We start from the raw sequence: 22,858 nt of genomic DNA on the forward strand, positions 1-22,858 counted from the left end.
GTTGTCCGCTCGGCGCTCGGATTACGCCGCCGCTCGCTATCGACTCACGTGGTTGTGAAATCCCTCCGTGCCCAGCGACGGGAAAAGCCTCTCTGAGCGTAGAATTAATAAACATTCCTGTTCCACACGGGCCAGATGGTCGCGCCGGCATCATGATGCGAAACTAAACATGACTTCCTATTATCTGAATGTGAAACAGAACCGTAACAAACTAATACCAAATCGTGTTGCGCTGCCAATTTGCTCGCTGCATTTGGGGAGGCCGGCTTCGTTTACAATTTAATTTAGAGAGCTCTTTTTTTGAATTTCTTTTTATTGCTCTTTTGTGTCGAGTCGTATCCGTTTTCTATTGTGGTGAAAGTTTGACACTGTGATCGTGTGACTGTGTTAACGGCGCCCACGCGTTCTTTCTTTTTTGCCCTATTATATCCTCAGTTTTGCTCTTTTTCTGTCTTCTATTCATGTTTTTATACCCGTTATCCTCCCAGGGTTGAGATTATTTGTAATTTATTCTCTCAATTCCAACGAGAAGACCAAAATCCTCGCCGAGTTCCCTGTGCCTCCCAACGCTCTGTGCTCTCCCTATCCCGTTGGCCCTTCAGCCCGAGCCCGTCGGCTTTACCGCTGGATTATTACTATGTTACGTTGATTCCTAAAATGAAAATGTGTTTACAGCAGCGGGGACCGTAATTGTGGGATCAACTCTAAATACAGTACGGTGTTTGTGGTAATGAAAAAGCTAATGTCGGGCAGGGCAGCAGTTTTGTGTTTTTCATAGATCTGTCTCTCTACTACTGCACGGAGCGTTTATCATGATCACACTTTGGCTACATGAAACAATATTCATTGTTGTTTTTTGCTCTTTTTAATAGATTTAGTTGATTATGAGGAAAATATAGAATAGAATCTAGATTTTCTCTTCACTTTTCCCTTCTCTCCCCGTTATCGACTGACTCTGCTCTCCTAAAAAATGCCCTTTCATCTAATCCCACCCTTCCTCCTCCCCCGTCACGTCTTCCACAGAGCGATGCTGGACCAGAACGTGTTCGATGACGACAGCTTCCTGTACGAAGGGGCTCCGGAGCTGCTGAGGTTCCGCACCGCCGCTCCCGCCATCGAGCTCTTGACCGACTGGTACCAAAGCCGAGCCAAGGACATCGACTCCGGCTCCAGACAGGTAGCAGCACTCGGGGTCGCAGCGGGTTCCCAGTCGCAGATCAAAACAAACAAACAAACAAACAAGCACAGACTGTATTTCAGACTGCTGATTGCCTCTCAGACGCTCTACAGATACCATTTTCACACCCTGCTGAGGGTCCTTTACGGGGTCGATGTGAACATGCAGCATAAAGGAATGAATAGACATCTGGGTAATTGCCAGGGTTCCTACAGTCATGGAAAACCTGGAAAAGTCATGGAATTCAAAAATGGTTATTTCAAATTCTTGAAAAAAAATGAAGTCTCAAAAGTTTTGGAAAAGTCATGAAAATGTGTTGCATTCATATATTCATTTACACAGTTTGATTAAAATGTTAAACATTTATACGCATATGTATTCTTTTAATCAAGTTGCCCCATTCATTTGTGTAATTTAAGGTATACTTATGTATACACTGAGATTTCGAATAATGTTTGGTTATGGAAATTTGGTCATGGAAAGGTCCTGGGAAAGTCGTGGAAATCCATTGGTCCACATGTGTGTGAACCCTGAATTGCTGTTGCACGTCGCTCTCTCACACGATTTGGGGGGCAGAAATATGTGACGGGCTCGGATTCAGGCCGCAGAAGAGATGCTATCAACCCCCATCGCTCAAGGTCACTTAGATCCTGTCTGTGAAGGTCGTTATCATATCCGCCATATGGGACTCTAATGACGAGTTCCCAAAGCTTCTGTCATCCGCGTTCTGTTGCTGCAACTGAACAAAAAATGGGACTTGATGGGATTTGTTTAGTGGAGTAATGAGATGTAACCGCCGGAGCTGCCCCGTCGCTCCACCCACACCATCCACACGGCAGCTCCGTCCCCTCTCCAGCTCCTTCACGGTGATGGATCAACGTTGTCACGGCGCTCTCTTTGTTTTTCCGCGAAAAGGACTGACTGGGCTGCAGTCATATCTTTCCCCCTCATTTCTCCATTTCATCCTTTTCACCGGTGTAAGGAGGGAGGAGGAGAAGGGAATCTGGGAGTCCATTGCTCTTTTTTTTTTTTTTAAGACAACGGGGGACTCGTTCCTTTCATCATCCACTCGCAGAGAAAGAAAGACTGATTGTGTCTTGGTTTATATCTCAGAATCACACTAGCTCTCTTTCCTTTCCTCGCTTGTTCCCTTTTAATTTGACCTCATCTCCTTTTTCCCCTCACACACATTACTCCAGGAGCCTCTTGGGAGCGTAACACACTCTCACGCCTTCACACTCGCATACATGCAACAGAGAAGACATCGGAAACTGCCGCACCGCCATTTGATGAGTGTTTTTCCCCCCCCTCTTACTTTTTCATCTAATTTGTTCTCTCTTGTTTGCGACCCCCCGTCCATCCCTCATCTGGCCCCGTTTATGCTTGGAAGAGCGTTTTAATGGAGGAAAATGAGGTTTGATTAGAAGCAGCGACATCAGAGGAAGCGGGAGTGTTTTAAAACAGTTACAGAGCGGCAGGAAGCGAGGCGCTGAATGGGAAGATTGACAAGATGATGGAGAGAGAGAGATGGGTTTTAAAAAGCAGAGTTGAGGCACAACCGGGAAAAAAAGGGAGATAAACGCTGGGCGATGCGACATCCCGTGTTCTGTTCGAGTGGATTACAAAAACAAAAACGGGGGAGGACAGGATGGTGAAAGTGGAAAGCAATCTCATGGAAAAAGCTGTCTGTGGGAATGAAAATTACCTAGAAAGGGTATGAATAAATGATATTAAAAAGACAAGTGTCGTTTCGAAACCCTGTAGGTAACTAAATGTGACACGCCGGATGTGGTAGCAGACGGAGAGAGAGAGGAGACGGGCGTACGGAGAAGAAAGAGGGCCGGACTCGGAGTTCAAATGGAGGCCAGTCATCGTGGTGACGGTCCCAAAGCTCTGGCAAGAGGTGGACGAGCAGGAGAGAATTCTGTTTGAAAGAAAGTGCCGATGTAGGACAGGCGGGAGAGACAAAGAAGGACAAAAAGGAGTTTGTGGGGAGGGGAATTAAACTGAAGAGACCTGTGAAATCTCTGAGAGAGTGAGCCGGAGGATAATGATGAGGGGCGGGCCTGCAGAGGAGGTTGTAATTAAAACGTGTGATATTTTAACATCTGAATTGTCTGTGGTTAGCCCGGGATTCTCAGAGGATGAGAAGAGGAGGAGAGGAGGAGGAGGAGGAGGGAGGGAGGGAGGGGAGAAGGGAACCAGGAGAATATTTACTCACAGTTGGATCAATAGACTTCTCTCTCTTGTTGTATCTTAATTGCTCAGGATCTGACTCGAGATGATTTGGGTTTGCTCTCTCTCTCTCTCTCCCTCCTTCCCTGATACAAATGAAGGACGCCGCAGTTATTTCATTGGGCGAGAAATGTGCGTTGCGATCAGCCGAAGGTGGCGAGGCTCGTGCACAGAGACGCCGCCCGCTGTGCTAAAGGGCTTCCCCTCCTCTGGAAAAGGTGGCGAGAAAGCAATCATCGCGACGGGGCCCGGCGGCATCTGCTATCGATTGGCTCGCATCCACAGGTGGCCGAGCATCGATTGGCTGGCCGGCGTGTAGGTGGTCGCATATTGATGGTTGCTCTTCTGGATGGAATCTTATCGACCCGGAGTAGCAGGAAGCCCAAATCTTCCCCGTTTTATTGTCCAAAGACTAATGATTGGATATTAGTCATGACCGACTGGTGTTATCTAGTTTCGGATTAGTTGGGATGTTGTTGTTTTTTTGTTCACGTCCCAGTTCAGTGACCTCGGCAACAGTTTTTCAATGACACGGCAACTTGCTCTAAACAGTGTCTTCATTCGCCCGCTGCACACATTACTTTCACTGGGTGAGCTGGGCGGATAGCACAAGATACAAGCGCCTGGAGATGAGAAATACAGTTTTTGAGTTTGCGTTACATTTGAACGGGGTTATGTCATCACCCTGCAGCTCTGAAGATGGCCTTTTTAGGGCAAGTTGACCAAATGTTCCATTCACCAGAGTGAAGGAAGGGTCACTCAGGAGTATTTGACTCGTACAGACCCGGTACATTCAGACAGTGGCTGCTCACCTGTTGACTTTCAAAGTAAATAATCGCCACATTAAAAACACAATTTCATATTGACTTGTTGTCGAGCTGGAGATCGTCAAGCGGTCAGTCCACCACTTTGGTCCAGACTGAAAAAAGTTAAAACAAATATTGGATGAATTGCCAGAAGTTGTATGCACAGACATTCGAGGTCAGAGGGTGAATCCTGCTGACTTTAAGGATCTGACCTTGAAGGTCTAGCGTGTAGCATTTGGAGGCATCCAATAGTGAGATGAAACTTCTACCGTGTACGCTAAGGAAATTATTCAAATATAATATTTCCGCATATATATTGCCCTTAATATAACACACTGTACCTTCTTAAAGTTTACCCTTTTCCCCCTTTTTTGTGCGAAATGTCATTTCTAAATGTGAGACCGATTCCTGATGTGCACACAGGATGAATTAGTTTAAAGTCAAAGTTTTCACAAATGAAGTGAAACATCTCTACACCGCTACGTCCATGGCGATGCATTCTCAGCATGTCTCAACAACGGGATTTACTTGCCTTTTTTGTGTGTACATTCTTGGTCTTTGTGAACTTTCTAGGGCTTTTCAACTCGTACCACAATCACGTCACAATGTCAATGTATCCAATTAATTGCTTCATCTATCTTTATAGTTTATTGAACCACGGCGTAGTCTCTTAGTCTGGCTCGTCACATACAATCACTCGGCGTAACACACTAAAGAGTAATTACACGATAGCACGGTGTTATCTCCTAATAGATAACAATAATAATTAACAAGATGAAGCCACCTTGTGAGAAAATAAGAATTGGGCTAATGATGTCGATGCGTCACATTAACTGTTTAGACGGAGCTTTTTTGCTTTTTCTCCTCCTCCTCTTCCTCCTCCCTTTTATTGACATTTCTTCGTCTCAATCAGGTGGACTGCGCCCTGTCGCTGGTGCGCCTGGCGAAGGAGCGGGAGATCCCGGGGGTCGAGCTCTTGTGCGACGACTTGGTCACCATGGAAACGCTCGTGTATGAGACGTCATGCGAATTGAGTCTGACACTTAAAGATTTGCAGCAGCTAAGAGACATCGACAAGCTCCACCTGCTCATGAAAAATGTAAGTGGCCCATTTAACATTTCACATTCTCCCTGAACCGTGAAACACCGGATGGCCACGGAGATGTGTCACTGTCATTGTTATTAGCCGTTCGCCTGCTTCACATCTAGTTGACTTTTTTCGTTAAAAAAGTATTGTTTTATTTAGTTTTGACCAAACCCGTTGTTGAGATTCAAACTTTTTTTGCAGTCTCTGCTGACGACGATATTTCTCCACGTTAAATGTGCATTTCCGCTTTGTCTCTCTCCGTTGTTCATCGTCAGCATAAACATTTGAATCAAACGAGAGGAATCTGTCATTCGCAATTACATTCCGTTTCAACGCCCTATAATGACGTAGGCCTAATCCTTTACTGTTGCTTCAAAGAACATGATGTACGCGCATTGAACCTCGAGTCGGCAACACACCGGATGGAACACGTACATCGTTTGAAAATATATTTAAATACCATCTCACGGTAAATCAGTTATTTTAACTTCCGAATTCCCTTAGTTTGGAGGACGATATAAACTCTGTATCCAACAGCAGCGAGAGAGCGATGCCATCTAGTGTGGAGGAAGTACTACAGTTAAAAGTCCCCTTGGAGGACACGATGTGAGCTGTCCTCTAAATTGTAGCTAATAAGTGCCGGCGTTCGCCTGAGAGGACCACTGCCAGCCGGATCCTCTATACAGGCAGCCAGCGCTAATGCTGTTGGCTGCGCGAACACATGCTGTTTGACTGGTACTCCCTTTGGGCGCTGAGGGTGTGTGTGTGTGTGTGTGTGTGTGTGGGTGACTTTGAGTTTTTACCAAATCTGACTGGTTTAAATGTCCTTCGTAGCCTGCGTCTGATTTCTTTAATAGAGCAACGGTGCATTGAAGTGAAAATTGCATTTAACATCTGAATATTGTCAATATGCCCCCCCCCCCCCTCAAAAAAAGCCAATGATTTTCCTGAGGAGTCCCTCTCGACGTGGATGTGCTCAAATCGCAGTGCAACTGGAGCGGATATAGTTCAATTTCAGGTTTAAGTTCATTTAATCGCACGATTTTAGACATAATAATAATTATTATTATTATATTTCACACATTTTTATTGAGGCTCATTATCAGAGCCCCGGGTCCCCCACTGACCCTCATGAACAGAGCCCGGGCCCCCCACTGACCCTCATGAACAGAGCCCGGGGCCCCCCACTGACCCTCATGAACAGAGTCCCGGGCCCCCCACTGACCCTCATGAACAGAGTCTGGGTCCCCCACTGACCCTCATGAACAGAGCCCGGGTCCCCCACTGACCCTCCTGAACAGAACCCAGGTCCCCCACTGTCCCCCAAAAGGCTTACGAATGTCAGCTGACGCATGACGGCGGGACACGTAGAAACGAGTTAGACTAGAGCAGCATCGGGGGTATTTACAACCCGTAATGCAACACTTTTCTCTTAAAATCCAATGTTCCACTCGGTGGTACTGTGGTGTTTTTTTGGATATGTGTAGCATCGCAACTCATAATAATATAATTTTACATAAAATCCACTGACTATTTCAAATAAATGATTATTATTTGATTTAACAAACACAAGACCCGGGGTCTCGTTTAGTGCATCGAGTAAACCTGCCGGTGAGTAATTTCCTTTTTATTAAATCCCAAATCAAGCAGTTAATGTGCGCAGCTGGCTCGGCCTCGCATCCCGCCCTCTACACGCCCACGTGCAACCGCTAACGGTCAAAGCACCTTTAGACTGTTGATGAATGGAAATGAACTGCTCATCAACGGTTCTTTACGCTGAACTACCGCCAGGAAAACGACTCGTTTCCTCCTCATTGCGACATTTACGCAGCCCGAACACGACATTACACCAGTATATTTATTTGTTTACAGCAATCAGATTGATTGCTTCCAAATATGATTACGACAATATGAAGATACACCACCCCGGATATCATTTTTATAAAAAAAGGAAGTTTGATAGCTGTACAGTATTTATTTATCATATTTTTTTTAATGGCATCATAATTGGAACTGATGAGGAGGATGGGTCGTGATTGTATGGGAGCTGCCTCGAGCTTTATTTCCAGACTTTGCTAATGTACACATTCAGCAGGTGGGGAAACGCTCCTTCTCTACCTCTGCTATTAATCATCATTAAGTTGTGTCCACTGCACAAAAACTGTATGGAAACTAAGATTGTACTTTGAGAAGTATTATAATATTATTGATAACTATTAACTCTCTATTCTTCAATTCATTAAAACCATTTTACTTTATGTTCACAGATGATGATCATTTGATTTGAGTTTTTAGTTGGTTTATATATATATATATATCAACTATATCATCAATCACCTTTTGCACCCATTGCCCCAAAACATAGTTTATTTGTAAAAAATGTTTTAAAATATTGAACTTTTTAACTATTTTTTTCCTACACCACGACGGGTATCATATATATATATATTAGGGCTGTCAATCGATTAAAAAAAATTAACTAATTAATCGCACATTTTGAAATTCATTAATCGCGATTAAAAGTTTTTTCTTTTCTTTTTAAAGACAAAACTTCACACAGAGCTGTGTTTTCAAAGAGGCTCCTACCTATAAAGTGCCAGCGAGGTATTTAATATTGTGGATGATAAATTGTTTCTAAAGTGAAACATCCAGATTAGTAAAAAAAAAAGAAGTATATTGAGACCCCATTGGTCCTGTCATCTTTAACATTGAACACAGCAGAACCAGTGGCCTTGGTAAACTGACTGACATTCAAATACGTTAACCCTCTGGAGGCTGGGGGCATTTTATACATTTTACAAACAAATTTAAATTCACCTTTTAAAGGAGTTTGCCTATGACACATCCCCACGTGTTATACATCAAACATTCCAGAACAATGTCAGCTCTATTCAATGAGGCTCAGTTGTCCTCGCGCCGTGTCCTCTGCTCTCTGACTGACAGGCTGCTATAGAGCCTCACCTGTGAGATGGGAGGTCCTTGTGATTTACTGAGTGTTCATTGGTTGTTTTATTCGCAAAATATTGACGGACAAACGGATTAACCAATCACGTTGAAGGTTTCGTGTGACGAGTTCTTTCCGCGCCGCGTCACCCGACACGTCGCCCCTCTGTTTCTCTGTGGATCAGAGGAGGAGACGGGAGGAAGGAGGAGCAGGAGGAAACCCGACTGATTCATCCACGAGTTTAAACTGATTTCGGCGCCTTATTTTCGCGGAGAAATAATTGTTTTAAAAACGGAAACAGTGTTAAACCGTACTGCCGCCGTTTGACACTCAGAGGAGTGTAAAAACGTCAACGAACACCGGAAGTAAACAAAGTTGCGCTAATTGCGTTAAAATATTTTAGTGCGTTAACGCGGCCAAATTAATCGCATAGATTAACGTGTTAACGCTGACAGCCCTAATATATATATATATTTATATATTTATATCAATTGAAAGGTGCTGATGGGATAGTTATAGCTCACTAGTGCAACTGACACTGAATAGTTTGACTGTTCATGATAAAGAGCGCCTATTAGCGCAAAGTAGCATCTGATGTGAAGCGAAACTAAATATGTGAGAGGCGTCATTAGACGTCTCATGATTTCGTCACATTTCATTTCTACCTTCTGGCTTCCATTCCCCACCTCGCCATCCGCGGCGCCAATTCTCCCCGCGTCTCCGTAGAAGTTCGTACGCAGAGCTTCCGTAAGATGCGCACATTATTTCCGTCGAGTTTCGCGCGGGCACTACTTTTTCAAAAGTCAAAAAACACAGCATAAGCTTTATGTGACTTTTTTTTAAAGGATTTTCACTTCATATATCTCCGGACAATTTCCAAAAACGAATGTTGCACAATGATGATGAAAGAGGACGGTAATAAAAAAAAAAAGTTAGCCCTGATCTTGGATCAGAAAACTTTTACTTTCACATTTTTTTCCAAATGCGTCTCAATAAAGAGCATTTTAAAAACGGTTATCAGTAATTGTCAGTATTTTGGAGTAAGCGTTTGGAACATGAGGCAGCAGATCTCAGGCTGTAGGTGACCTCTTGGTGCGTGTGAGGCACCCGTTATACATATCAATGTCTTTCTCTCAACAGTCCAGCACCGAGCGCTACGTGAAAGACGCCTTCCAGTGGATGGTGCCGTTCCTGCACCGCTGCGAGGGGCAGGAAGAGGGCGCCGCCAGGTCCCTGCTCAGGGACTACCTGGTCAGCCTGGCCCAGCAGGACCTCACCATGCCCCTCATCATCTTCCAGCACTCCAAACCGGACGTGAGTACACAACACACCTGTCAGGGAGTGGGTCACACTTAGGTAACCATGACATATACACACACACACACACACACAGCGTCTCTGGCTGTTTGTGCCATGTCAGGGCCAGGGTCGTTACCCTGCGCTGTAAATGGGATATTTATAACCCCTTAAGGGCACAGCCAAGGACATGTCGCCTGGCTATTAGACAACATGCAACACACACACACTCACACTCACATTCAAAGGGAGGACAATACTAAAATTGATAGAGTGCCCCATTGTGGATGTTCATAAAGAATTCAGGGTCAGTCATGCCTCAATAGACACACACCTGACCTCTCCTCTCCTCTCCCCTCCCCTCTCCTCTCCTCTCTCCTCTAGTGCCAGCAAAAGATCATCGGGGACCCAGACCAGCTGATGGCGGTCGCCCTGGAGTGCATCTATAGCTGTGAGCGAGATGAGCAGCTCAGCCTCTGTTACGACATCCTGGAGTGTCTGCCGCAGAGAGGCTACGGGTAACACACACACACACACACACACTCACACTCATACTCAATCAGATTTATTGATTGTAAAGTGTGATATAAAGGTGGTGGAGCCGTCCCCAATTGCCTCGTACACAACAATACATCGGTTCAACCCCTCCCACCTCCTTCCTTCCCTTCCACCTTCCCGCCTCTCTCCTAGGACCCATCAATAAACCCAACTACCGCCTCTGTTTCTGCCTCGCTCCCGTTGCACCTTTTCCTTTTCCACCTTCTCACACTCTCTCTCTCTCTCTCTCTCTCTCTTTTGTGCTCAATTATGACCCCAAAGAGCGATCACTTAGCCTAGCTACAGTCCATACAGTATTTCCTACCTCCTACTATTGCTGTATCTGCCCCCCCCCCTTCAACCCTCCACCATCTCTCCTGTAGCACATCTATTTCACATGGCAAGAGGGCCCCGTCCTTTAGGTCTCCTGTGAGGCTGTGTGTGGGTATGCTGTGCATTTGAAGGTAGTAAAAGACTGAAGGGTAGAAAGCAAGTGTACAACAAGAGAACATTGTTGATAAAATGCTCCTGTAGAGTGTCTCAGTACCTTGAATGAATTAAATTGGCTCATTCCTCGATAGATTAGCCCTCCTGTGTGCGCCGTAATTGCAAAATTGAATAGTTACGAAGTAGCGCTTCGTATTTTCTCGGCGGCAATAAAGCAACCGCACTTTCTCAATAATGGCATCCTTTGCCCTTTTCAACGGGCTCGCAAAGTTCACGTTGGCTGTGCTGCTGGTCGACGCTGTGATTTAAATGCGATTGCACTGCACACTCGCAGCGGAGCGTCACTGCAATGCAACGAGATATTGTAGTTCACTCGCAACCTGGTGAATATTTTAATGCAGACATTATTTCAACAAAAGTACACATTAATGTTAATACGAATGCAATCCAATCCAACATGTTTATATATATATAAATATAGAGAATTTGCATTGAACATTTTAGAATTTGCATAGAGCATTTAGCAATTTCAGCAGCATCGTGTCCTTCCAGAAACAATATCCCAGTGTAAACAATCAACCAGTCTCACCTTTTTCTTTCGAAGTTTCTTTCTTTCTACCTAAGAAATGGACCCTGTGAACACGTTGTAGGAGTTCGAATGGATAAAAAGCTTCTCGTGACACATTTGGAAGAGCGGGCAGGCGTAAGAGCAGATGCAATGTTCTCAGTGATCCGATTCCAGAAAGGAAGTGCAGTTTGTTCCGCTGAACACATTTAGAGACTCAGATATGGCACGTGCCATTTCAGATACATCCTGTGTTTGAATTTCTTAACTCACGGCCATAATCAGGGCTCGTACGGTCATGGAAAACCTGGAAAAGTCATGGAATTAAACATTTTTTTATTTCTAGGCCTGGAAAAGTTCTTGAAACAAATGTAATCCCCAAAGTTTTGGAAAAGTCATGGAAATGTGGTTTATTCATAAATTCATTTACGCTGTTTGATAATTAAAAAAAAACATTTATATAAATATTTATTCTTTTAATCAAACTACTGACTCACTCATTTGTCACTTAGGTATACACTCATGTATACACCGAGATTTCACAAAATGTTTGGTCATGGAAATTTGGTTTAAGGTCATAGAAAGGTCATCCATTGGTCAACATGTGTATGAACCCTGATAATAATATAAATTAGCAACTGAGTGTATGAACTACTCAAAATATGGTTTTGCCCGACACATATACTAGTCCTACATGTTTCTCCCCAAATCAGCACATTTCAGACGGAGCGTTTCCTTTCCTTGCTGCAGTGTTTGGATTAGCAGTGCTGCGCGGCTCTACTGTATATGTAATGCCTTCAGCCCCACATTTCTCCCAGAAGTGATTTCTCTGACTTGCTAATCTCGAAAAATTGCCACCCCAGCGGAGACTATTACCGTTTTGCTTTGGAGAGAAACCGTGACTTGGTAGTTTCAACCCAATTTTCAGATTCTTCTTGTTTTGTTTTTGTGAAACAGTTTAATTAGGTCCGCTCAGAAGAACGTGATGTGCATTCACCCCGAGAGAGAGGGGCGACTGTGGACAAGGGCAGGGGGATTAGATGGGGAGGGAGGAAGAGAAATGGAATGAGGGGGGAGTGGAATATTATGAAAGAGAAGGAGGTGGAGGAGGAGAAGTAGAGAACACGGATTGAGAGGTCAAGATATTTGCTTGTGTGACAACAGAGAGATGATGTGCTCACAAAACACACACACACACACACAGAAGGTTGACCCAGAGTCCAATGCCTCAAGGCAAGGGTTTTATGTTTAGTGGGGAATCAGTACACACACACACACACACACACACACACACACACACACAGAAGGTTGTTTCACCAGGGTCAGTACTCTAGTGGGGGGATAGGTCAGCCTGACCCAGAGTCCAATGCCTCAAGGCAAGGGTTTTATGTTTAGTGGGGAATCAGTAAACACACACACACACACACATGCAGAGTACATTATGCTAGTTTAGATACCCAGGCAGGTGCTTGCACACGGTACACACACTTTATTTAGCAAAAGAAGTGTTCTTCCTGCACACACAATGACCCGTGCTCCGTGTGTTTTGTCGTCCCACAGGCCGGGCACGGACGCCAGCGCGTCGCTCCACGACCAGGTGGACAAACTTGAGAAGCATCTCAGGTACGTCGGCACGCTCGCGCCATCTTTCGGCCGCCGTGCCCTCGTCCTCGCTCGTCTTCTCCCAGTTCCGCCGGGCGTGCGGATCAGAGCTTTGTTTACTTCGTCGATTAGCGCTGCATTGCTTGGGATATGTTCACTTTGTAGCCATGCTTATTAACCCCCCCCGATCATGGGCAAGGAGGGTAGACATGGAGGTGCAGTCAACACACACACACACACACACACACACAGTCTATCAAATGTCTCATGGTATTCAAACAGCCTCAGGCATTTTCTCTGTTTCAGGTTAAAATCTCCACGTCGATCTCTCTCTCTCCCTCCCTTTATTCTCTCTCCCTCCCTTTATTCTCCCTCTCTCACTTTATTCTCCCTCTCCCCCCTCGACCCCTTCCCCTCAGGATGAACTTCTAAACATAGAGAAGTCAGGAGCAGTAAGGAGGGAGGATAAGGATGAAGGCAGGAGGAGGGTGGGAGCCTGAAGGGAATGCAAATATGGAGGAGGAGGAGGAGGAGGAAGACTAAGAGGAAGCAGCAACAACAGGAAAACCTGTGTTGGCCTTTGCTGACAAATATCTGGACATATTTACACGTGGGCTCACAGTCATGTACAAATGCACCCCGGGGATTCTGGAAAGTGTATTCGTGTGTTAATTGTTTTGTCTTGAAGCATTGTGACACACACACACACACCCACACACATACTCACACTCACTCACTCACTCACACACACTTACCCAGATGAATCAGGCAGTAAATGCAAAGTGTCTGCTCGTTGAGCGCCTCCAGAATAAAAGCTGTTTTCAGCTGTTGCCACAACCACTCGCTGGCACATTAATATGTGCACAGGGAACATGCAGACACTCCCACACACATACATTCACTCCCGATCGAACACACACACACACACTCCCAAACACACGCATTCACTCTCGAGCGAATACACACACACGCACACAAATGTTAATATCAAGGCTTGTTTTCTCACTCTATCCTTTGCTCACACACACACACACACACACACACACACACACATTCACCTGTTTACTATGGTAATGAGTTGCAGCAGAGAGCGAACATCTGTAGCACCCGACCCTGTTGAGATGGGGGGGAATGTCATGCTAATCCCACACACACACACACACACACACACACACACACACACACACACACACACACTCCCCTGGTCATATGTTACTGCCAGCATTCAAATGCCCTTAGCCGAACACATGCTTCCCAAGAGGTGCCGTCTTGTTTGCCTGCAGTTCATCTCGTTGCTCTTCAGTCGTGCTCTACACTTTGTAATCTGCTCCTTGGCTTGCTCACGACGATCTACCGCCAGAATAATGAACAGTTTAGAGCGTACACTTTTTCTGTCTTTCTCATCTGTACTCTCCCTTAAATGTAGAAAAAAAATGTTTTACCCCAGTTTCTTCTCTTTATTACCTTCGCATTGAAAATGCCGGAAGGTTATGTTTTGATCGCCGTGTATTTATTTATTTATTTGTATGCGTGTTATTCGCAAAACTCAAAAAGTATTGAACCGAATCGCATGAAATTTGGTGGGATGATTGTTTATTATCTGGGGACCAGTTGATTAGATTTTGGGATCGATCAGGTCAAAGGTCAAGGTCATGAACAGGTCAAAATCTTTCGCAGAACTAAAAAAGTATTGAACCGAATCGCATGAAATTTGGTGGGATGATTGTTTATTATCTGGGGACCAGTTAATTAGATTTTGGGATCGATCGGGTCAAAGGTCATGGTCAAGGTCATGAAAAGGTCAACATCTTCTTTTTACCATTTATATCCAATTGGCATGCAACTAATGCCAAAATGTTCATAATTCAATGCCCAATCTTGTGATATGCGAAGGTATGCGCTCTACCGAGTGCCCATTCTAGTTCAATCAGCGGTTGCCTTCTTTACGACGGCGGCGATTTTATACATGTGTGCGTCTGTGCTTTCTGCCTCTTTAGCGTGGTGGAGGTCCTGGAGAAGCACGGCCTGCAGAAGCCCATTTCCTACGTGAAGAACAGCCAGAGCAGCGAAGAGGAGGCCCACCAACTGATGGTCAAGCTGTGCCGCCACACGGGTCGCAAGTACGAACTTAGAAAGACACGACAATGACACGCGTGACCGTCGAGATCCCTTCGCCGTGCCTCAACGTCCCGTACGCATTGTGTCCAGGATTCCTCCGGTGAGTGAGACGGTGTGGAGAGGTCTCATGCGGGACCTGCTGGACATGCAGCAGAATGTCTACACCTGTCTGAAACCGGAGACGTGTCACCAGGTAAAAAAAAGAAAGAAGATGACACGGAATAATTTGCGATAAACTGCGTGGTTAACACGAGCAAAAGCTGTAATTCAAGGCGACAAAGTACACCTTTTTTTTTTTTGCACCTTGAATGACACTTTGGTCCACATTTGACGCATCGAGCGGAACCGCTGAATTCCGTCTCCGACGGCGCTCAGTGAAACGCCGTCGCTCCCTGCATACTAATACCCCCTCGCCTCTCCCACTGCTGCAGGTCTTTGTTGAGTCCCTGCTGTGTTCCAGCCGCGTGGAGAACCTCCGCCTGGCAGGGCAGCTCATGCACTGCTCCAAGGTAGAATACACCGCATTCCGCTTCACATTCCGGTTTCCCCTACATTCAGTACGCTAACACCACCTGTTGGGAATTCCAATGCTGCAGTCTCTTTGATCTCGGAATGCTCTGTTCACTGTTTCCAGCTCAGACAGGATGTTCCCGTCAGTTTGTCCTTCCGGGGCAAAGGTCACGCCCTGAAGGTGGCGTACGACCACAGCGTGGAGTTGGTGTTGGTTGCCGCCAGAGAGTACTTCAACTCATCCACCACGCTGACGGACCCCTGCATGGGCCTGGCCAGGTGAGGGGGGAAATGACAAGTATCTCTCTACTACTTGTTACCTCCGCATTGAAAATGCGGAAGGTAATGTTTTGATCGCCGTGTATTTGTATGCGTGCGTGCGTGTTATTCGCATAAGTAAAAAAGTATTAAACCGAATCGCATGACATTTGGTGGGATGATTGGTTATTATCCGGGGACCATTTGATTAGATTTTGGGATCGATCGGGTCAAAGGTCAAGGTCATGAAAAGGTCAACATCTTCTTGAATCGCATGAAATTTGGTGGGATGATTGGTTATTATCCGGGGACCATTTGATTAGATTTTGGGATCGATCGGGTCATGAAAAGGTCAACATCTTTTTTTTACCATATTTCGCCATATTTCTATCCAATTGGCATGCAACTAATGCCAAAATGTTCATAATTCAATGCCCAATCTTGTGATATGCGAAGGTATGCGCTCTACCGAGTGCCCATTCTAGTTGTTGTTGTTGTTGTTTTAATGGGCATTTTGCCAATTTTTACATCTTTACAAGGCTGATTTCGATTTAGAGTTTCACTTCACACACAATTAGTTTGTAATATCTGAGAGTAAAGATACAGTACATGTTAAATAATGACATGGGGAAGTTATGGGTTTCATTTCGACTTTGTAGAACTGTGTGTTTTGTATGCTCTCTGAGACGTTGACCTTGTTTGTTGTGTTATTTATTTTGTTCGTGCATGACTGCAAAAAAAAACCTCAATGGCGGCTGCTTTTAGTTCCGTTCTCAGAGGGACGTTTCGTGAAGTTTATACCAAATGAGGATTTGAATGGTCGTACGTTTTTGTCGGTTGCCGGTTGCTGATCTCCGCCGGGGGGGCTGCGGGGCGTCCAACCTCACCGTCTGTTCCTAGTGGGGAAGTGGGACAGTAATTGGGTCGTCATTCATTTATAGTAACTCATGCAGAGGCCCCCCTCCACACATTTGGACATCATCATCCATTGTGTGTGTGTTTGTGCGTGTGTGCGTGTGTGCGTGTGTATTGCCTGAACTTGTGCACATCGCTCTGAAATGAATAGTCCCGACCGACTGGCTGCCTGTGTCCTTTAGATTAAAATAACTGCTCCACAGACACACATTTTACGGCTCGTGCTAAATACGAAAGACACACACGTACACACACGCTCGGACAGATACACAAACATCGCCAGTGTGCTGAAGGGATGCGGTCAGTTGCACCGGGCGACAAAAAAGGACAAAAAGATCCCTCTTAAAATACCCTGGGAAACAACTCCAGCTATGTCCTGCAGAATCTCTCACACAGAGACGCTCACGAGAACCCAGTGGACACGAAGAAGGAAACGCAGCATCACGTCCGTAAAAATCTGGAGCGAAAAGGTTTCATGTATTGTTTGAAGCTGCAATAATTCATATTTTAACAAGGGATCAAGTGACTCCGCGTATTATGAAAGGTGTAGTGAGTGGGTAACAAACCCACAGAGCATTATCGCCCACACCGAGCGGCTCGACTGCTTAAGCATCTCTGAGCTGCTGATTTTGGTTTTATCGCCCACAACTTCAGTGTTTAAATTCTGCTTTTATCAACCTCGTTTCCACGAGCATTGGGAAGCATTAGGAAGCTGTTTTAGATGTTTCTCTTTTTTACTCACTCTATAAAAACTCTAATCTTCCTACCCAGCACCACAACGCCGGCAGACAAAGTTAGTAGTGGGTGAACATTGAAGAATATTTAGTTGCTAAAAGGACTAATATTTCCCTCGAGAGTTGGTGGAGACCAAAAACAGAGCAAAAAAGGAGAGTAAATATTTTACTTTTATCCAACTATGAATGAATGCTAATGTTGTTCTGTGTCTGCTGCATGTGGACAGCAAGTGTTTGCTAACATGCAATATGTTACTGCTGAAGTAGCCACATGTTTTTTTGAGCTGATCACTCAAATTGTTACATTCCTGTAATATATTATAGCTCTTTCCAAAAATCTAAAATAGGAGTTTTATGATGGTATTTTTCCCGTTGATTCCAGGAAGGTTGACTTCAATCCTTGTGGTTATCATAATTGGATAAGGGCAATACAACACATCAGCAATGCTTTATTTTCAGCATTCATATTTGTGTTGACTGTTTCAACGTTTAGCCTGTAAATATTAGTTGTTTACAGGGTCAATGGCTTTCTGTCCTCGATACATATACAAGTTGTTAAAGTCTTGGGTGTAGCTTTTCAAAATGTGTCTGGTACTTTGGTGAGAAAGACGATTAATATTATTAATATTATTATTATACGAGGAACAAAGGAAAGATGTAAGAAACATGCCCAAAAGGGGCGAGTCATTTCATTGCTGGATGTCTCTCTCGTATTGGAGATGACTCGTCCTCCTAAAACGTGTTTTGAAGAGACGAGAGCCGGAGTGAACTGTGTCACAGCGATGAAGAAAGAGACGTTTCTGTTAACGGCGACACAGATGTTAACGTGGAGTTCTTCCGTCTGTCTAACAGGAAGTAGTTATCTGCAAATGTCAAAACACACGCCGCAGAGCACATCGTGACTCAAATCCCCCAAATAGATTATTTTGTTCTTCCTTGTTGCCTTTTCTCGGCGCACAAACGGAAACAACCACACGCCGGCCTGCAGGCGGCACGAGGACGGACGCATCACGCCCACTTCCTGTCTCTCATTCGCCCGTGTGTGTGTGTGTGTGTGTGTGTGTACTCTAATCTGTGAACATTATCCACTCAATCTGTTTAGAAGATGTACGTTTGGGATCGCTTTGATGACGCTGAAGGGGATTTTGAGACGCCTCCTCTTCTTCTTCTGCGTCACTTATCTTTGTGCAAACACGCCGAGCGCCATCCAGAACTGTGCTGATTCTGGGTTGAAGACACACTCCAAGTCTCCTCCTCTGTACTTGACTGGCGCTGACGTCGGAGCTCCTCGCTAAGCTCTTGTTTTATGTGGGATTCATTTATTTGTAAATTAATCATCCAGTTATATTATATTTTGCTATTGCTGTATAATTGCTTGATGAAAAACCATGAAAATGAGAGCCTGTAGTCTCATCTCGAGTATCTACCACACACACACACACACATGCACACACACACACTCATACTGGTACATATGCTGTGATGTGCTCCATAATCCCATTAGAGGTAATGAGTGTGGATTGTGTGTTAGAGTTAAAGTCCCCCGTTGTAGATCCCTCAAATGTAGCTTTTATATATAGGACATCATTCGTTCTTGTTTGGAAAAAAACTGACTAAAATATATCGTAAACATTTTGTTTGAAATAAAAAAACGGCTGTAATGTTCATTTTGTATTTAAAAACATCCCATGAAGCTTGATCTGTAGAATGAAATGATGTCTCAGTCCCTCTCACGTTAACGGACAACACCTCGACTAACAAATTATGTTATAAAATTATGTTTTACATTTATTTTCTACTATTTTTCATATATTTCCCTTTGCACCAAAACACTTTGTCCACATGAGTAAAGGAATGTTTACACAAGATATTACAATTTTGTTTAAATTTATCAGACTTCAACTTTTCAGCTTTAGGGCCAAATTACGTCTCTTCACGGCCCCTTAAGACACCGGTGCTTCATTTTATACAGCTGAAATTGTTCTGGATTTTCTAATGTCTAACACATGGGTGTGTATCAAATACAAGTGCCTTTTAAAAGGTGAATTTAAGAAAAAAAGGGAGTGGTTGATGGACTGGCTCATCTCAACATATCACGTGACTCTGACCCACCAGTCGGCTCCCAGTCACGTGATAAGGGACCCGTGATTTTTTAAATATTTACAGGAGTTAGAATTTTCTGGGGCCATGTATAATGTCTCAGAAGTATGTCCTGGAGCTGCATATGCATTCAACATTTGTACCTGTGTTGGATCTCCATCAGCTGCCACTGAGGTTGCAGCTGATGTGGTCCACACATTGGAGTTATCCTGTTAATGTGTGTTTTGGAGTCTTGCCTTACTGGCTGCTCCGAAGACCATCGTGGCTGATTTGCATAAATTAAACATCAGTACTGCCTCTCTTCTGGCCTTTTGTTTCACTATGTTTGTCTCCCGCATCATTAATCTTTGAGTAGCAACAACTCTGTTGTTTACTCCAACTGATGTTCCTAAAGAAGCTCATTAGATCGCTCTACTCGCAGCCCTGAGAGACGGTGGATGCTTTCTCTCCGTCCTCGGCCTCTCGCTGAACAGACGTTAACCTTGCAGCTTCATTTTGAGCTATTTGGAGCTCAGACGGATGTTTTTTGGCTGCACCCGACCAGACCGCCGAGCAGTAATCAAATGTCAGGATACAACTGGCAAACAAAGGGGATGTAACGCCTCAATCATGAGTTTTTGGATGAGCTGGGAGGAAAATCTGTTATCTTTGGACAGACCCTCTGGTTTCAGCCCTGTGCTAACGGCCTGTGGCATGAGAGTGGTATTAACCATTGGTCTTTTGCTTTAACCCTCCTGTTACCTTCGGGTCAATTTGACCCCATTCAATGTTTAACGTCGGTGTTCTTTCGGGTCAATTTGACCCCAGGCTGTTTTTCACTGTCAAACATATAAGAAATATCAACTTTTTTATATATTTAAAGGGCTATTTAGGTAGTCAACAAACAACATAAAGTACCTCACACTTAAACTTGGAAAACAATATAAATTCTAATAATTTTCTGGAGGTTTTAATTGCTGGGGTCAAATTGACCCCGAGGGTAAAATATGTCAGTAAATATAAAGGTAACAGGAGTGTTAAACATGGAATGGGGTCAAATTGACCCTAAGGCAACAGGAGGGTTAAATCGACCTCACTGTCCTGCATACGAGTCTGAATTTCCGACTTCCTCTTCTCGGTCCCGCGAGGCCAGCCGATTGGTCGTCGTGCGTCCCCGGTTGTAACTGGCGGTTGTCTTCACCAGGTTGTGTCTCCAGCTGGTCACAGACTGCCCCCCCGCCATCCAGGAGGAACTGGACCTCATCAGTTCCCTCAGCCAACTGGAGGACTTCAGCGTCAGCATCCTGCCGCTGCAAGGTACCGCACACGTGGGCGTGAATGTGTTGTGTGTGTGCGGTAGCTATTCATCCAGGTTTTAATGTCGCCGCCCTCCCCCATGGATCATCCAACCTGTCAGTCCCTCCATCCCTCCTACATGTCATTTCTTCTTGTCACTATATCTAAATAAACGGTAATTTATGGTTCAACTGTTGTGCAAACATCTGCTTGATGGCCTAATCAGAATTAAAGTGCTTGGTTTTTGGAGCGTGCGCACTTTCTGATACTCACGCGTGTCCTTTAAAAAAAAAAAGAAGTGCGTTCCCTCTTCAAACCTGACCAATCAGTATTCCACTCCACGCTCTTTGGTTCTCTCTTCTCTGGCTCCACATCAGTTCCCTATCACAGCAGTTTCCAGGCATTGGCTCCCCGTTAAAGGAAACTGTGGAGCCAGGATGAGCCGCCCGGCTCCTCGTCGGCTCACCTCTGAACCCAGGTGTTGTTCGCCTCCGAGGCCGCTGCTCTCTTCCCCCCTTTTTGCCCTCATCAAACCGAGCTGCCAGAATAAAAGCACTGTGACGGAGAGAAGCAGAAATTGCCATCTCTCTCATCCTCTCCTACTCTCTCTCCCCCCCACATTGTTTCTTTGCTCCCTTGCTCACTCTTCACTTTCTCCTCACTCCCCTGCTGTCGACTTGCATTCCCTTTTTTTTTTGTTCCTTTGTATTTATTGATTTTATTCAGTTTCACTGGACAAAAAAGAACCTGACAAAAAGAGAAACAATTCATAATAAATGAAAAAATAAAGAAAAGACAGACATAAGTACAACATATATAATAAATGAATAGGGGGTCATCAATCGATCTTTTCAGGTCAGCTGAGAACATTACTCATCCTTTCCCTTGTCCATTTTCCCCAGCGTTGTTTGTGGGACCCGCATTCCCCTTTTCACCGCCCACTTATCCTCACCTGAGAGACTCGGTGCGAACACGAGGGAGTTGAGGAAGAAAGTACAATATGAGAAAGAAAACAATTTAGGAAAACTGCGACAAAGGACAGAAACATGGAGTGAAAAAGAGGAGCAATAAAACTCTCCAATCACTAGTGTTTGTGTTGCCGTGTGCCAGTGATCCGCTCTGTATAGTCGCAGTGCCCTCGTGCATGCATGTACTGACTCAAAGACACACGCATAAGGTTCAGATTTAAGAGTATCATTTAAACTCCATCTCAAAACATACCTGTTTACACTGGAATTTGGTTAAATTAAATATTCTATCTTTTTATCTTTTTTTTTTTTATTAGTTTGAATTTTAAAAAATGGTATCGTGTTTTGTGTTGCACCATCTTATACTGTGTGTTGTACTTTGCTCTTTTAACTGTTGAAATGTTTTGGCCCCTGTTATTGCCAAATTGTTTGAAATGACTACTGTTCTGCACTTTGACACTTTGTCTGTGATTAGTGCAATATAAATAAACCAAACTTACTGACTTACTTACATGCACACATATTCTCCACACACAAAACTACAGGTTATATTTATTTTCCTCTAAAGTAAAAGCCATACGTAGATTAACATGCATCAGTATAAAGTGAAAGGATTTAAGCCTCTTTAATCCATTTTCAGGCTGTCTCCTGCAGCACCCAGACAGCGCCGAAGGCGATGCTTCACACGCAACACCCTACCCAGAATTCCCTCTGGGCCTCGCCTAAAGTGATGTAGAGCTATAAAGACGCTCAGCGGGGTGCCGGGAAAGCTCAGAGGCCTGTGGAGGCACCAAACAAGCTATTTCTTAAAATGTAAAATGAAAAAAATGGGTTTTTGGTAGTTTGCGCATCTTGAATTCAAATTCTGAAAAAGTTTAAAACCTCCCTAAAAGTTCACTACAGTCCTTTGACTGGGTAAGAACTGATTATACAACATGTTAACAGCAACATGACATGCATATTGGAAATGTCAATCAACGAGCATCGCATCTCAAGGCCACAAGTCTAAAACTAATGCTGGTATTTTATTTTCAGGAAACAAGGGACTGTGGTTGACACACATATATAACATTGTTACTGTGGACAATTATTTAACAAATTACTCTGATATTTGCTTTAAAGTGGAGCCAGACCAATGTATCGCCATGGCGACGATACAATATCATCCAGTCTTGCCTATCATAGATATATTGGCAGATATAGTGATACATTTATAAATGCGTAGGCAAAAAATTAATTGCTGTAAATGATTGTTTTCTTAGGCATTTATTATACGGGATTCAA

The 22,858-nt window shown here is 44.3% G+C and overlaps 1 protein-coding gene across 3 annotated transcripts in view; it reads left to right on the forward strand.

Annotated features, from left to right (window-relative positions):
- The window catches only part of nbas (NBAS subunit of NRZ tethering complex), a 151,585-nt gene that overhangs the window by 34,725 nt on the left and 94,002 nt on the right, over positions 1-22,858 (forward strand). For all 3 annotated transcript variants that reach the window (XM_056428488.1, XM_056428489.1, XM_056428490.1), the window contains 10 exons: positions 1,024-1,177; positions 5,132-5,317; positions 9,390-9,563; positions 9,930-10,063; positions 12,655-12,717; positions 14,694-14,816; positions 14,905-15,007; positions 15,246-15,323; positions 15,449-15,603; positions 20,515-20,627. In XM_056428488.1, coding sequence (XP_056284463.1) covers positions 1,024-1,177; positions 5,132-5,317; positions 9,390-9,563; positions 9,930-10,063; positions 12,655-12,717; positions 14,694-14,816; positions 14,905-15,007; positions 15,246-15,323; positions 15,449-15,603; positions 20,515-20,627 — 1,283 coding nt within the window. The remainder of the gene's footprint in view (positions 1-1,023; positions 1,178-5,131; positions 5,318-9,389; positions 9,564-9,929; positions 10,064-12,654; positions 12,718-14,693; positions 14,817-14,904; positions 15,008-15,245; positions 15,324-15,448; positions 15,604-20,514; positions 20,628-22,858) is intronic.

This window comes from Pseudoliparis swirei, chromosome 12 (assembly GCF_029220125.1).
Source record: "Pseudoliparis swirei isolate HS2019 ecotype Mariana Trench chromosome 12, NWPU_hadal_v1, whole genome shotgun sequence".
Taxonomy (NCBI): domain Eukaryota; kingdom Metazoa; phylum Chordata; class Actinopteri; order Perciformes; family Liparidae; genus Pseudoliparis; species Pseudoliparis swirei.